General features: G+C 46.0%; 1 protein-coding gene across 1 annotated transcript in view; it reads right to left on the bottom strand.

Annotated features, from left to right (window-relative positions):
• Positions 1–17,756, bottom strand: part of ASTN2 (astrotactin 2) — an 808,895-nt gene that overhangs the window by 318,836 nt on the left and 472,303 nt on the right. Inside the window, exon 11 of the mRNA XM_045563087.1 lies at positions 11,773–11,923. Coding sequence (XP_045419043.1) covers positions 11,773–11,923 — 151 coding nt within the window. The remainder of the gene's footprint in view (positions 1–11,772; positions 11,924–17,756) is intronic.

Here is a 17,756-nt window from a genome sequence, read left to right as displayed (position 1 = left end):
AGACCCTCATGTTCTCCCCAGGGTTTACTGTGTGCATGGAAGAACAGCTCTCCAGGGCAGGGTGGGGGACCCCAAATCCCACTGGCTGTCATATAGGCCTGTCTTCCTTGTCTTCCCTCCATGAACACAAGTACAGGGACTGGCACTCCAGAAAGAATCAAGTTCGACTCTGAAGTTGTAGGAAGGGTAGGGAGCATGGCTGAGGATGCACAATAAGCAGAACCATGCTGAGGAACAGGGCCATTCTGTCTCCAAGGTCTATATCATGCCCATGACAATGGACTTCTAAAACCATCCTTTCCTTTCAGTGATGGTGAAGAAAACTTCTGAAAACCAAGGAAAGCCAGAAAAAGATACCTGCTCCCTAACTCACCAAGCTCCTCTCTACCCGATACAAGCTGACCTTGGGAAGGGAGGCCGGGGAACTGGGTTCAGCTCATGCCTGGCCAGTCACATGGGGCTTAGCCAACAACACCATAAGGTGCAGGAATCATTCTTAGTTTATAGACAAGATAAAAGAGGGTCAGATGCATTCAGCAATTCGCCCAAAGTCACACAGCTTCCCAGTGACAGGGATGGGATTTGAACTCAACTCTGTATGATGGCCAAGTCTGCTCTTTCCAATGGACTCAAATTCTGATTAACTAGATAATCTCCCTCTAGGAACATATGTCACTCTGCGCAGGTAGTATTTTCTCAGTGAGGGGAAAGGCTAGCGAGTGTTTGGTGAAATCTTCTGTTTGCTACCTCGAGGTGAAGGGATTAGAAAATATCTGGGCTAGTGGGCAAAGACTTTTTAAGGCAGGGGTCAGGGAGAAGCTGGAAAATGCAGGAAAAATATAGCTTTTATTATTTACACAGTTAATGATGATGATGTCATTTCTCATCCACTTATCCCCAAGACATATGATAAAGGAATGATGATAAAGATGCAAGAAGGATGCTACCCTGGGTGGCAGAGAGTCCTACACGGGAATTTAGGACACTTAGGTTCTATCCAAGTGTGGCTCTTGTGCTCTTTGGCCTTAATATGATTATCTTTATTTTTGACCCAAGGAAAAAAAAAATATATACATGGTTAAGATCAAGCTAGTAGGTGAGTTGTCTTAAAAAGAAAAAAAAAAAAATGGAAATGCTCTTGGAAAAGCAAAACATGTAGTTTTGACATAGAATATTGTCCCAAGGAAACACAACTGTATGCTTTTTATGCTTCTATTTTTAAACTTACATATATAAATTCTTATTTATATTTGCGTTTGCATAGGAGAAAAATGTATAGGAGGATATATACATAGACCAAACCATGGTACGGTTATCTCTAAAGTGGGTAAGTGGTAGAGAAAAAGGACCTTGATTTTTTTTTTTTCTGTACACATTTCAGTAGCGTTGGAATTTGTTTTATTTTACAATGAGCATAAGCTACTTTCACAAAACAAATAAACAAAAAAAGCTAAGAGAAAAGATGACTGAAAACCAGATGGAGAAAACACCCTATCAATGCAAAAAATTCTATTATTGTCATTAAGATGGACATAATTATTCCAGTTTTCCATTTCAGAGCTAAGGAAAAGGTGTCCCATTATCAGCATTCCGATGCCTCCCGAGTCCGTCACAGGCGCTGGGCACAGCCACCGAGAACTCTGCAGTCCCAGCTTCTGACCTCGGGAAACCTCAAGGAGACAGCGGCCACTGCCTCATGTGCTCTTCTCTGCACCGCCCCCTGCATCCCATGCTCCCCCACACGCATATTGCACACTTCACTGGGCTCCACTCCCAAAAGCACTGCTTTTATTTCATCACTCCCCTGGTCAGAGACTTTCAGGCCGAACACCCTAGCCTGCCCTTGGACTGCATCCTGCAAGAAAAGCAGCACCTAACACAGAAATAGTGTGGAACTAAAGGAGTGTTAACGCTCTTTTTTTTAAAATCCTTTCCACACCTTCACCCAAATCATGCAATACTAATGCACTTTGAAAACAGTCCCTAGAGACCTCTGGAAATCTATTCTAAAGAAGTAACTCAAGGCAGAGAAACAGCCTTCTGCTCAAAGATGCGCAGAGCAACATTGTTTATAACAGCAAAGCAGGAAGCAATCAACAAGAAGAATCAGAATCAACGCTCAACAAGAAGACAGGTAAACAATGATCATTCCCCTCCATGGAATATTAGGCAATCATTACAAATGATATTCATGAAGAATTACCCCGGGTTAAGGATGAGAGTTTTGGTACCAGGTTTCTTGGCCTAAGGTCCCTGCTCTAGGACTTAGTAGCTGTGTGGTCCTGAGCCAGTGACTTAAGTTCTCTCTGCCTCAGTTTTCCCATGTGTAAGGAAAGGGATAATGACGAGACCCACCTTAGACCCTCTGGAACACAGCAAACGCTCAGACCATCTCAGCTCTCCTCATGGCCACCCCCACTGCCATCATCCCTGCATGAGATGTCAGGTAATAACAATAGGGACCGTGGTTTGTGCCTACGCGGGGCCACGTGCTGCCCCACTCTGGGTGCATTACCGTCCTAATGGCAGCTTTGTCAGGTAAGTATTATTATCCCTTTCTCACTCAACAGGAGCCCAAGACACAGAGGCTTAAGTAACCTGTCCTAAGGTTGCATGGCTAGTGAGTGACAGAGCAAGATTTTGGCCCAGGTTTCTCTGATGCCAGAACTGTGTTCTGAAGCACCACTGACTTCCCGAGGGTAGAGGGGACAGTGGGAGGACACACGCTCTGCCATAGGGATGCCTTCCAAAGGGGAAAAGGTGTTTGAGGCAGGTGCATGAAACCCACAATTAAAATGTCAACAGTTAGTCCAGAGATGCTCACAAAAGGGAGGCAAAGGGATGGAGGTTTTTCACCCCCAATATATTTGTTTTCCCACCAACCAATGAGTCAAGCCCTCCCACCCCCCAAACAATGCCATCCTTCCTGCTCTCAGGTGCTTCCCCTGTTAGAACCTCTGTGCTCTGAGAACATGTATCATGAGACCACAGATTCTGGGAACTGAAAGGAACCTTAACAATGCATGGGCCCCTCCCCAGGCTGGTCCAAGTCCCCCCTCTAGTTCCAGCCTATTACAGATGGCCACCGCCTTCCTGAAGTGGCTTATTTAGTGCTTGTTGTCAACAGGTGGCAGAAGCAAGATGGCAGCTCCCATCGCCGGCCTCCAATGCGGGGCTCCTTTCCCACACCATTCTTTCAGGACCTAAAGGTTAAAATCTGTTACTTTGGGAGGGCGGGGGCCGCTCTCTGCCTTTAGCAGATAATGACTTTCCACACGATAAAACCAGCTTACTAGAAATACCATCAGACCCAGAGAGTCTGGGTCCCAAAGAAACAAAATGAGGAGGAAAAAAAACAGAGAAGGCTTCAAATGTCACGGGAAGAATAAAATATTTAATGTCATAAAAGGATGCATAGGCTTTATGAGAATGTCACACGTTATAATCTTAGAAATCTTCTGCCTTTTCCATGCCCACCCCCCCGCCCTGCAGCCCCACTGGCCTGGAAGGGAGGGGGGCTCTGCTTGAAATTCACAAATGCACAGCTCCTGGCCGAGGAGCAGCTCCCTCCCTCTCATCTCCCGAAGATGGAGTCCTGAGTGCAAGGGTTGGGTCAATGGACACAGTTCTGATTTCCTTCTTCACTGACTATCCCTGCGTTCTTTCCCAATATGCTTCCTCTTTTAGCTTCCTCCGGACCTCTTGGATGCAGAGGAGAAGGACAGAATCCTGGACACTGAAGGAGCTTGGGGAGAAGGAAGTGCCCCTCCTTTTTCTGCTCCCTGACACTGGGGACATTCACTTTCTCCCTGGGAAGCTGTCTCCAACTCTGGAAGTTGTCCTCTGATGAGTTGAGAGAGTGAGCTTTGGAGTTCGATAGACTTGGGTTTGAATTTCTGCTCTGCCTTTACCTCGCTGGCTGGACCCGGGCAAGTTTCTCATGCTCTCTGAGTCTGTTTCCTCGTGGATCAAATAGGACTGATAGAGCACTTGTCTTGTAAGGTCGCTGTGAGAATTCCACGTGATGATGCATTTAAGCACTTACCCAGGGCCAGGCACATAATCAGCACTCAACTTCTATATCTTTATCAGTAATACTTGGACTGATATTATTTATAGGCTTTATTCATTTCTTTATTAATAGCATTAATAATGTCAGTCCTACTATTACTGGTGAAAGTACGTATCGAGAATCCTCTATCTGTGGCCCTGCTTGGCCAGAGGGTGCTATGATAGACACCATAGAGCAGATGTTCCACCCCTTAAATACTGTCTCCCGACCAAAGAGTCTGAAGTAGTTCTCATAAAGACACCTGGCTCCTGACTTTGCATCTTGCTAACAATTTTTAAAAAGAAAAATATGGCAAACATCAGTCCTCTCATTTTGAATTCTGGCAAGACCTGTCCTAGTTGTATTTTGAATCTATCACACCCCATGGCACTCATTAACTAAGCTTGTAGAGTTTATTTCTGGAAGGAAGAAGCACCCCCGGGGGCCAGACCCCATGGAGGCTCCATCCAGCTGCACAGGAGGGCGGGATACCCAGGCCGACAGGCCGGGCTCTCCCCTGTCAGCAATGCCTGGGCCAGCTCCATGTCACTCCATCACTCCGGTGATTCTTCTGGTTTGTTTCCCCACCCCCTTGAGTTTTGCTTCCTTTAATTACAGCCCAGCTGAGTCATTAAGAGGGGAAAGGAGGAAGAAAAGGAGAAAAGCAGTCTCTTTCTTTACGGAACCAGGTTCCAGTTTTTGCCTCCCTCTGAGCAGTGCCACGATGTGTCTGACCTATAATAAATGAAAGTTCCTACCTCTATTCATCTTGACTTTTAAAAAGGCAGTGTCTTGTTGTTGTCTCTTAGCACCTCTGGGCAACTGGGGATCCTATGGTCCTTCCTAATATCTGGGAGTCCAGATGGCTTTTTAGGTCAAAATGGAAAAAGAAAAGGATGGAGCAGAGGAGGCAGGGCTGAGAACCAACACTAGAGATGCCTCTTTAAAGATGCCACCACTCCCCAGGATGCAGAGAGTGTGCACATCCCACCACCTCCCTTGGTTCTTTCTACGAAGATCTCAACTACCTGGCACTGCCCCTCCCGCCCAGGCCCCTTCCCACTGTGCCTCTCCACATACCCTGGTTTCCTACCAGGAAGCTTCATTTTTCTCATGTGTAAAGTGCAGGTCATGACAATACCTAGGTCATAGGATTACTGTGAGAATTAAATTGGTTAAAATAAGCAAAGCACTTAGAACCATGCCTGGCACAATCACTGTATGGATGGCTGCTCTTATATTACTCTTTCGTAAAATGGATAGAATACCCATCTAGGAGGACAGTTATGAGCACTAACTGCCATGAACATAAGCCAGCTAGCACATAGTAGGTGCTCAATGCCTGCTGGTTCTCTCCTACCAGCACCCTTTTCTCCTCGGTACTCACACCAACCATCTTAGACCTTCTAACACAGAGAAACAAAGTGGCTTGTTCAAGGTTACGCTGCAATTCTGCTGAACTCTATCTTGTCTTCTGAACTAGCTTATAAAACAAGATGGAACTCTTGCTTTTGTATCTCCTGCTCCATTCACAGTGCTGGATGTAGGAGTGTTGCTAAATAAATGTTTGGACTGAGAGCAAAGCTGGTGCTATAAGGCCAGTACTGTAGGAAGGTGCAACTGGGAAGAAAGAGCGTTGGAATTAAATCTGGATTCTGTTACTACCTCGCTACATGAATTTGAGCAAGTTCTGCATCTTTCTGGGCCTTTGTGTTTCTGTTTGTGTCATGGCCGAGAGTCCCTTCCTGCTCTGGCAGCCCTTGTCTATGAGTCCATGCGATAGGTAAATGGGTAGATGGAAGATGGCCACACATTCTTTGCTACTCTTCTCATCGACAGATGAAATCTAGTTGTTCTCTTGCTTGTCAAATAGAATGGGGTGGAAATGATGTTCTGGGACTCCTGAGGCTAGGTGCTAAGGTGCCTTGCAGCTTCTGCCTAGGCTCTTGGAACACTGGATCTCGAGATGATCCTTTTATAAGCCCAGCCTCCAAGGCATGTGACACCCAAGCAAACGGGGAGGCCATGAGCAAACATTCTGTCTCCTTGACAGCCCCTGCTGAGGTCCAATGTAGCTGGTATCAAGCGCCAGCTGTGCCTGCCCTAGCCCCAGACAGGTATGTGAAGGAGCCTTCTTGAAAAAGAATCCTCCAGCTCCAAGTACCCCATCTGTCATAGATCAGAGATAGACCAGCTGCACCCTTCTCGCATTCCCGACTCATGAAATTGCAAGGAAAACAAGAGCATGGTCTTAAGCCACCGAGTTTTGGGGGTAGTTTTTTATGCAGTAATAGATAGTTGGAACAATGAAGGTGATCTATGAACTGACATTTCTAAAGAGGCTGAGGAGAATGGATCTTGATCACCTGCTTCCTTCCCGTGCTGGGAAAACCAGGATAACACAGAATAATAGTGTGCCTGAAATGCTTCAGGGGGGAGCAGTTGCTTAGAGATGGTGGTGGAGTGCCCTCCGCACGATGCCATGATTAAGTGCTCGAAGATTTCTTTGTTTTTGTCCTCTATCTTGATTAAAATTTTGCAGTGTTTCTACTGCCACACAGAATCAACGGCCCCATAGCTTACATTTCAAACTGTGCCTCACTGACATCATTATGTTTGTCAGATTTATAACATTTCTAATACAGAATAATTTTTCACTCTTTAAAACACTGAAGGGGAACGCAGGACCCCTCCCTGTTCTGATGTTTCATTCACTGGTACTTTCTCCATCCCTGTGCATAAGGTCTCTCTGGAAATAACTGAAAATATAAATAATACGATAATTCATTATGTATTATCTGTCATATCACCTGCCCTCCTCATGTTATCTTTTACCCTGTGTTAGTATTTCATTGATGTTTTCACAAATTACTACACAACTGGTGAATTAAAATAATAGACATTTATTATATGACAGTTCTACAGTTTAGAGGCCAACACGGGTGTCAGGGCTAAAAGCAAGGTGTTGGCAGGGCTGTGTTCCTTTCTAGAAGTTCTAAAGGTAAATTCATGTCTTTGCTTTGTCCACCTTCTAGAGACATTTCTTAGCATGTAACCCTCGTCCTCCAACATCACAGATAACAATGTTGCATCCCTCTGCCATGCGTCCTCTGCTTTCGTCCTCTGCATGTAAGGACCCTGGTAATTACAGTGGGGACACCTTGATAATCCAGGGTCACCTCCCTCTTTTACAGTCAAGTGCTTAGTAATCTCAATTCCACGTGCAATCTTAATTCCTGCTTTTGTCATGTAAGGTGACATGACGTGTCCACAGGTTCTGGGAATTAGGATGTGGACATCCTCGGAGCACCATTATTCTGCCCACCACACACCTTATGACCATCCGCCAACTGGGCAACTACATAGCTGACAAACACATCATCCCAGGGGAACGTCCCCAGAGCAGAACCAGAAAACCTAGCAAACAAAGCCAGATTTTTTTATTTTGCATTTCCGAAGTTGAGGTCTAGATAGAAGGTAAAATAATATCAATAATGGTACCAATAATAATAATAATAAAAACAAAGGAAGAATCTGTGTTCTATTAGAGAATTAGCTTCCCTCCCACCCACAAAGAAGGAAAGATCATTTGAGCTGGGGAAGAGAGGAATGTTGGAAGTCAGACAAGATATCCTCATAAAGGCTAATGGATCTCCTTAAAAGGGACCCCGTTCTCTAACTCCACCAGGCTAATCACATGGGTGGGGGCTGAGGGGCTATAGAAAAACAGGTGTGTTCAAGGGCTGTGCAGGCAAAGGGGATCTGGGCTTCACTTGTTAGATAGTGCGGGTGGCAGCAAGCACGGTGAGTGTTCTTCCCTGGCATGAAAACAGCTGACTATAGATGCTTTCATGGCATGTCTAGATCAAGAGGGCTTCACACAGCTTCCCTCCGATCCTCAGGGTGGTGCAGAGGGGCTGCTGGACATTTCTTGTGCCCTCGGAGGGTGGAAAAGCTACCTGATGACTAGAACCAGCCAGCCTTAATTGACCTTGTGGTGGAATGAAGACTTCAAGGCAGCAGGTGCCAGGATGGACCACACACCTGTAAACCAGGTGGGAACAGAGAGGTGCTCACATATTCCAGAAGGGAAGGAGAGTGATGGACAAGGACCAGATGAGACAGCAGGTACCAGACTGAGAGGTGATGGTCCAGCTCCAAATGCGCCCTTAGCCCCTCGGCTTTAGGGGCACCTCGGCCCCGTGAGCTTAAATGTGCAGTTAATAGGTGGGAGGTAGGAAGCCAAAATTGACTAGAATTGTTTCCACTAACAATGGAACGGAAATGAAATGAAATTCAGTTATAAAAACATTATGGAAAATTAGATATGCTGTGCTCCTAAATTTGTGTGGCTCCAAATATCATATCCACTTGCATGTAAGTATCAGTAATGTGGTCTCATCATCGCACACGTAAACGACAACTTTGTAAATCCCAAGTCATTGCCAGTTGTATTCTTTGATTTTTCAGACAATCTATGAGCTCAGGAACTGTTGCTTCCTTTTGAAAGATTAAGAAACTGAGGCTAATGAAGCCAACATAGGTCCCAAAGCTATAGCCATTCCCATGACCAAGTCAAGGCTCCAGCCCAATCCACTCAGACCAGCCTTCTTTCCACGGCTCTCACCGGCAATCTCTCTTGTCTCCGCTGCCGCTTTTGAGGCTAATGACGCCAACATAGATCCCAAAGCTATAGCCATTCCCATGACCAAGTCAAGGCTCCAGCCCAATCCACTCAGACCAGCCTTCTTTCCACGGCTCTCACCGGCAATCTCTCTTGTCTCCGCTGCCACTTTGAGAAAGCAACCCGAACTGGCCCTGGCACTAACGATACTGAAGGCACGGTCTCTTGGTCCTCCATCCTGCCACCTGGTGGCAAGACCTTGGAAAGTCACTCCACTTCCTGAGCCTCATGTCTATATCCACGAGGTAATCTATTGTCCAGGTTTGTTGTGAGGATGACTTATTAGACATACGCACGATCTGAGAACTCTACAGTTCTCTAAAGTTCTAAAAATATAAGGCATTATTATTTTTCTACCAGATGGAATTTCTTAGGAGGGGAGCTAGGAGAAAAAGTGTCTCTTTGCAGGCATGATGGAGAGCCAATGGAGAAATGAAAGAGACTTTAAATCTCAGTGCAAGAGTGGGTATTGCCCTGTCTTATTCTGCATGCACAGAGAAGGACTTTTCTTACATCCATTGAACCTGGAGTTGCCGTTCTAATGTTACACATCCTTAATCTAGAGAGCAAGGTCTTTGACAACCTCATCAGACTGTTGAATTTTCTCTTAACCTCCAGGGAATGAATGTTCTTTCTCTCTTTTCATTTTTCTAGTTTATATTAATGTGAGGTAAAGAGAGACGACTCCTGCCTAGATACACACACACATGCACACAAATACACACATGCATACACAAACACACACCTCTTCATTCTGAGGTTTCATTCTTATGGGATATTTGTCCTAAGGGAAAAAGGGAACTCAGTTTGGGAAAGAGAACTGATGGAAAACAGGAAAGAGGCAGACAATCTAATCCTTTCAGAAAAGTCAGCCTCACGTTTTGGAAACAACATGGATTTGGGACATCCTTTGTCCACTGACTGGCTCTAAGACTCAGACAGGTCCTCCTCTCCCTCCCTGGGTGTCACCTTTCCAATGCACAAAATGAAGGGCTGGGTTACAGTACTCTGAGGCAGACAGCTGCTGCCGTGTACTGACCTAGCATCCACAACTCCTTCCCTGTGGGCATCACCCCACTTTCCTTACGCCCTCCCCCATCTCAGGGCCATGCATTTCAGGTACAGCTGCCTCCTGGCCCAGGCTCCAGGTATGGCTGGTTCTGGGATAAGCCCAGTTCATCCCCCTGACCAGAAATCAGTGCAAGAATGGGTATGAGAACCAAGCTGGCCCGATGAGACGGAATGCTGCCACTGCAGTCGGAGGGATGAGGAAAGAGATGTTCTTGTTCTGCAGGACTCGCTGAGCAGAGAGGGTGCAGCTGGCCTGAGAATGGCACGGTGCTAGGGAAAGCAGAGCTCAGAGAGGGGATCCCCCTGACATTGTTTGAGCCCCACAACCCCATTTTCCCTAGACGTACATTTGAACTGATATATTTCCTCTTTTTGCCTAAACTAGTTTGAGTTTAGTTTCTGTTACTGGTGATCCTAAGAATTCTAATCAATAAAATAGCCAATTGCCCATCCACCTCCAAAGATGTTTTAATCTTTGATTCTCAAATATAGTTTTGTTGTATCATCTCATATTCTAGCAACTTCTTTGTATTGGTCTCCTGACCTTTGCTTATGCTCCAGCTGTTGTGTAGGTGCATTAAGGGTCGACCAAGTGTTCTATTTCCTTTGAGTATTGTTCAGATAACCTCATCCAGAGCAGGGACTCCCACCCCCGGCCCCATCCTTCCCTCTTGCTCTTCTCTCTTTCTTCTTTATTTACCGAGATGAGTCCCGTTGAGGTGTTGAGCTGAATCCACAGGTTCCCTGGGTTCTCCCTCTGTTCATTGGGACAGATAAACTCAAAAGCCAATCTGTGCTATAAAGTGTCACACACATGGGTGCAGAAAGCTGCAGTGATGCCGAGGAGAGCACCACCACTTCTCTGGGAGAAGAGGGCCCCTTGGGGAGGAGGGGAAAGGCTTCATAAAGGAGATGAATCTGGAAAGATGTTCACTTGTTCGCCACAGGGGCTTGGAGAGCAATTCACTCCAGGCAGAAACAAGGATATGAGCAAAGGCCATGAGGCATTAAAGGCAAGGATGTTCTGGGAGCTGTGTCTAATTAGCTCCATTGGCTCTAGTGCAGGATGAAGTAATGTGGTTGGAGAGATTGGAAAGGGCTCAAAAGAGGAAGGGCATCGAATGCTAGGCTGAGTGTAGCCTATGGGCAATGTTTCCTCCCCAAGTGTACTTCTAAGACACCCAACACACGCACGCACACGCACTAACACACACACACACACACACACACATTCATTCACTTGTTAAAAATGCAGGTTCCTGGGACTTAATCCCATCTATAGAATCAAAATTTCAGGGGGTGGAACCCTGGAAGATGCATTTTGAACAGGCACCTTAGATCATTTCTACAAAGCAAACCATCAATTTTGGGACCCCTTCTGTAGGCAACAGGGGTCTCACATGTCTTCTGTATCCTTAACTCCATGCAAACAAGGCTGTTTCTCCCTGCCCCGCCCAACCCCCCCCTCCCCTGGCCATCTTCACTCTTTTCGTCATGTAAGTTGTCCCATCTTCAGATGCCAGTTCCAATATCAATTTCCCAAGGAAGCCTTCTGCAAGGCTTAGGTCTCAGCTAAAACTCCCTCTTCTGGACCACACCAAAGCACTTACTGTCTGTACTGTTTAAATGTCACTGACATCCCCCCCACAATGTATTCACAGAGATACGGCATACCCCATCTTCCTCCCAAATGGACTGAAAGCTTCTAGAGGCCAGGAGTGCTCAAGGACCTATTGTATGGTAAGCACTTAAGTTATAATATCTTCCACCAATTCCAAAAGATAGGTTTAATTATCCCACTTCACAGATGAGGAAACCGAGGTAGCCTGGTGTGCTGAAGGCCATCAAGGCAGGGGCTATGGGCAGTGTGATGCTCTTTGACCAGCTTCCCCTATAGGGAGCTGCCTCCAGCAGGTGGCCTTGGCACTTGGGCCAGTGACATGCTTCTGGGTCAGTGGTCACTTACCACACATCCTGAGGAGTCCACCTGGCGGTCAGACACACACTTGAAGTTGCGCGTGCAGCCCCCATTGTTCCGAGAACAGTCACGGACTGGCCCAAAGGAGGAGAGCAGGTCGTTGATGGTTTCAAAGTACGTGGACAGCATTGCTTCTTCCCTTAGAGAGAAAGGGCATGGTTAAACCCAGAGACATCAGCATCATTAGATTAAAAAAAAAAAACATTAATGTGAATTCATTACATTTGAAACCCTCACTTACTTTATTTGTGATCAGGAATATAATATACAATTTAAAAAAAAAGAAACAGGGCCGGGCGCGGTGGCTCACGCCTGTAATCCTAGCACTCTGGGACGCTGAGGCGGGTGGATCACTCGAGGTCAGGAGTTCGAGATCAGCCTGAGCAAAAGCGAGACCCTGTCTCTACTAAAAATAGAAAGAAATTATCTGGCCAACTAAAAAAATATATATATGTAGAAAAAATTAGCTGGGCATGGTGGCACTTGCCTGTAGTCTCAGCTACTCGGGAGGCTGAGGCAGGAGGATCGCTTAAGCCCAGGAGTTTGAGGTTGCTGTGAGCTAGGCTGATGCCACAGCACTCACTCAACCCCGGGCAACAGAGCGAGACTCTGTCTCAAAAAAAAAAAAAAAAAGAAAAGAAAAGAAAAGAAAAGAAACAGGAACAACTGGTGTTTAAGTTTAGTTGTGATAAAGAGAAATGGACTTACAACTGTGTATTCTTTATTTCATTAATCCTCATTATTTTGGAAGGTAGTTATGCAACGTCCATTTACCAACAAGTAAACTGTGGTTTAGAAAGGAGAAGTATCATACTGAAAGCCATTCATCTTATAACGTGACCGAAGTTTGTACCTAGTTCCATCTGAGTCCAAAGAGGAAGCTCTTCCCAGTACGTAAGTCTGAACTTGCATCATACCTCTTTCTACAGATTCTAGAGCTCCCGGTAGCAACTCTATAAGTGAGCACATTCCTATTGTTCCAACTTTATGGATGCAAAATGGAAACTATGAAAGAGTGTGGGACTTACCCCAAATCCCACAGCCTATAAACAGCAGAGCCCAGACACAAATATAGGAATCTGATTCTAGCATCCTAGAACATTATTTTTCAGACTACTGCATACAAGTCACATTATCAAGACTGCTAGCAACAGCTGTTGGAAAAGTCATGGGATTCCAGGGAAATGCATGATTTTTCCCAAATGAGGTCCTTAAAAGATAAGATGACTAGATACCATAATCCATGGATCAGCCAAAATTCCATAAGGTAGAATTCTATAAGGTGCGGGATACAGATGAAAGTTTCTGGATGTTGTTTTTTTGGAGACAGGGCCTCACATGAGGACTATCCCCGTACTGGGGTATGTATGATTCCTGCAGTTGCAGGAGATATTAAAGGGTACCACGGGCAGTGAGAAGAGGCACTGTACTCTTCCCTGATATGTGCCCCATGGGGTCCAGAGCTGTAAAACAAGCGAGATGCACATGTAGCAGGAAGAGGCCAAGTCTCTGGACCATTCTTCATATCATACCCCATTCGTCCCCTCTCTGGGCTTAGAGCTCCAGGTTTGGGTCTCCTAACTCATTTCCTGCCTCCAGTCTTATCCCCTTCTGTCCCATCTTTCATACTGACTGCCAGGAACTTGGTAAATCCCAGCTCTAATTAGATACTCTTCTGATCAATAGCTTCCCAGTACTTAAAGAAGAAATATAAATTAGTTTCCTTGGCATGTAAGACCCTTCATAATCTGGTCCCTGGCTGCCTGTCCAGCTACATTTACCCTGTCCTCATATCTCTATCCACCAGCCACTGGCCTCTTCTCATTTCCTGAACACACAATCCCCGAAAACAGACTCTGAAATGGAAAGTTACCGACAGGAGGTTTAATGAGGAGCCTTCCTGGGAGATACACCTGTAGAAAGTGAGCAATGCAGGATTTGGCAAACGGAGAGGCTGACCTACAACGCGGATCTGAAGACTTAGTTGATCCTGCGGGGAGCTCAGGAGCTGGGACGGCCCTCTGTGGATGTCCTGAGCACAGGCAAGGATCCAGGCCTTGGCATCCCCACATCAGCCAGCCATTGGCAAGGGCTGCTATCCGCAAGGGGCGCTCTTGGGTGAGGCAGTTCCCTGGGGCTGAAGGCAATGCCCAGTCACTTATAGTCACAGCTGGGGGGTCTGGGTGCAGTATGCACTTTCACCTCTCTGAATCCCTAACCATATTCTTCCTTCTGTCTGGATGCTCATCTTCAAATTCTCTACCTGATGAAATCTTAAGAGTCCTTGAAGATTATTCATATCCATCCATTCGTTCATTCACATACTACACAAGTTATTGGGCGCTTATTATGTACTAGGCACTATCGTAAGACTGGGGACACAGCAGTGGCATCGGACAAGATCCTCACCTCCACAGAGCTTATTGTTACCTCTTTTGTGAGACCTTCTCTACTTCCCCCCACTGGAATGAAGTCCTTTTCCCTTTGAGCATATTATTTAATCCACTAATGTTATGGATCTTAATTATCAGCTCCCAGAGCAATTGTAAGCTTCTAAAGGTAAAGGCTCAAGATTTATTCATCCCTCTTTACCTTCAGCAGAGGCCCTGGAAAGAACCTATGTGAGGTAAATGTTTTCAGACAGAACAAAGAAAACACCAGAAGGCATATTTGCTGTCTCCCCCAGCCAGTGGTTTCACCAAGAGCTGCCCCAGCAGGTTACTCCCTTCCTGGTCCCCAACTCCAGGTTCTAACTCCAAATCCTCCATGCTCAGGGCTGCAGGATAGAGACAAAGAAGGAAAACAAGCAGCTGCCAGGATTGTCTCTGGCTTCCTAAGGTTGTCTAGAGTGGGGTGACAGGTATACGGGGGGGCGGATTAACAGCTCCTGAGATGAAGCTCCGGGGAGACTCGCCACTTTTGAATCATGGAGAGTTGAGGATCCTGGGAAGACATTTAAGGCTATTAAAATATTAATACCCTGAGAGGGAGAAGAAGAAATGGAAAGTGAGAGGAGGAGAAAAAGACAGAGGGAGAGAGCGAGCAAAGAGCTAAACGGATAGAGAAACTGCTGGAAAGAAGGAAGAGAAACAGAGAGGCAGAAACACACACACTCACCCAGAGACAGATGAATAGATACATAGAGATAGACGGATGGATGCATAGATAGACAGACAGACACAGAGATATAGACAGGCACACACAGAGGAGTGCTACACAGAGATGAAAAGAGACGCCAGTGGAGGCAGAGAAAGTGTGTGAGAGGAGAGCTAAAAATGAAGACAGTAGGGAACGAAAGAGAGGAGAGAAACAGGAGTTAGAAACACAGAGGTCAAAAGAAGGGACAACATCAAGGTAAATAGAACAGGTGTGCGCTCGTACAGACGAGAGGAAGAGGAGGAGGGAAAGAGACGCAGAAAGAGAAGAAGAGCGGAGAGAAAGACATCGAGTGGAAAAGAAAATGCATACACAGAGATGTGGCGAACAGAAAACAACAGAGAAACAAAGAAAGAGAAGAGAAAAACAAGCAAAAGAAATGTCACCTTCCTGTGGAAGCCATTCACAGTTCAGGCTATATAAATAAGGGGGCCGTCGCTTCTAAAAGGATTGATTCTGCTTAAACATCAGTTACAGGGGGAGAACATTACTTAAAACACAAAGACCTGACACAAGGGCTCCTACAAAGTCAAGAGGAGTGATTGTGTCAGGCTGGGAAATGAAGAATCTGAGCACAGGAGAGAAAAGGAGCTTAAGGCAGACGCTGGCATTTTCTTAACTCAGAGACTCAATCCCTCATCCCAGCTGCAGAGTGCAGGGTTTGGAGTCTGTTGGATCTTAGAGCTTCCGGAAAAGCAGGGAGCAAAGGCATCAATGTAACAGGAACGGGGCAGAGATGGGCTACACCAGGGCATCAGGAGACCTGGGTGAGGGTCCCAGCTTTGCCAGAAATCACCATCACCACCAGCATCATCTTCATCATTTATGATTTCCTGAGCACCTGCTATGTGCCAAGAACTGTGTGCTAGGTTCCTGTGCTATTTCCTTTGATTTGCACACTAGCCCTACGAGCTACACATTTTTGATCCCATTGTGCAGCTGGAGAAGCTGGGGGAATTATGTCACTTGCCTTGGTTCACAGAGGCAAGAAGCAGTGAGACCAAGATGCACACACATACCTGCCTGACTCCAAGTCCTGACCTTTCCCTGTGCCACGGTGACGCTTCAACACCTTGCTCTGTGTCTTGGGCAAGTCAGAGCTCTCACAACAGTAAAGCCACTAGGAATCTGGGTCCAATCCCTCTCTGTCTTAGAGGAGGAAGAACAGGAGGGGCAGAGCCTGTTTGTTCTCTGTGTACCTCCCAGTGCCTGATTCCTGGCCCGTGCATGTGGTCCACAAGAGCATCCATCCATAGTGGAATAAAAGGGGAAACGTGGGGTTAACTAGGGCTGCCGTAACAAATGTCACAGACTTAACTTAAAACAACAGAAATGTAGTCTCTACAGTTCTGAGGGCTAGAAGTCTAAAGTCAAGGTTTGGCAGAGCATGGTCCCTCTGTCAGCTCTACGGGAGAGTGGCTTTGGTGGCTCTCGGCAACCCTTAGCTTTCCTTGGCTTGTGGCTGCAACACTCCTGTCTGCCTCCATCATCGCGTAGCCTTCCGTTGTGTCCTCTTCTCTTCTTCAAAGGACACCATCCACTGGATTTAGGGCCCACCTTAATCCATCCTAATCTTATCTATATCTACAAAGACCCTATTTCTAAATAAGGTCACATTCTGAAGTTCCAGGTGGACATGAATTTTGGGGGATGCTACTCACACCATTACACATGGTTCAGGGGACGGGCTCCAGCTCCTATGGCAGCGCAGAACTGAGACTAGAATACCTCGGTCCTTGACTCTCACTCCAGTGCTCCTATAACCACACTGTCCCTTCCAACTCTAGGCTTTTTATACTACATTGTGGTATTTACAAGACCTGAAAAATCTTAAGAAGAGGATCATGATAATGCCACTTGTAATGTGATCTGTGCCTTTATTTGAGAGGAGAAAAGACCAATGTTAATTACGTTACTCATTCCACCCCAGGAACTGTTCAGAGGATTTTTCACACACATCCTCTGAAACACCCTACAGAGCAGAGGTCAGCAAACTTTTCTGAATAGGGATGGATAGTAAAGATCTTAGGCTTTGCAGGCCATACAGCCTCTGCCCCAGCTACTCAATTCTGCTTCTGAAACACACTAGCAGCCACAGACAATATGCAAAAGAATGAACAGTTATGTTTCAGTAAAACTGTATTTACAAAAAGACACAGAAGTATGGACTGCTGCTTCCCGTTTTAGATATGAAAACTCTGAAGGCGGTTTTGGAGTTAGGATTTGAACCCAGGTAGGTTCAACTCCAGAACCCACTCTCTTTCTCCTACATGAAGTTCTTCTAAAACTCAGTCTTATTATCTGTAAAATGGGAACAATATCTGTCTCACTCTGTAGATACTAAGAGGATACAATAACATGATACATAGAAATGTGCTTTCCAAACTCTAAAAGCCAAAGAAAAATTATGAATTTATTCCCTGCTTACTCATTCAACACACATTTGAGACCTACTGCGTGCCGGGCACTGAGCTGATTATTATTATGTCTTTCTTTGGCCTTGCTGAGGCTTTGTTTCTGTACCTATGAAACGCAGACATTGTCCAGAATGTTTCCAGGCATCTCTCTAGCTCTGACATCCTCATTCCATTTTTCTGATAATACTGGTTTCAAAACTGAGTCAGCCAGACCTCAGCAGGCTGGGTGAGGCTGCCATCCCCTCATTACCTGACTGGTCAAGTGCAAATGTGTCATCTGGGTTCCATTTGGCCCAGTCAGCGTCAGCCCCACACGGGGGAGCATTAAGCAGGGTGTCTGGGAACAGATGCTGAGATGGCCTGCAGTTAATAAACGCCAGGAGGGGGCTGTGTCACTCA

The sequence above is a fragment of the Lemur catta genome, chromosome 10, assembly GCF_020740605.2.
Source record: "Lemur catta isolate mLemCat1 chromosome 10, mLemCat1.pri, whole genome shotgun sequence".
Classification (NCBI taxonomy): Eukaryota; Metazoa; Chordata; class Mammalia; order Primates; family Lemuridae; genus Lemur; species Lemur catta.
Note: the sequence above shows the minus strand (reverse complement) of the source record. Positions and strands in the feature narration are given on the sequence as shown.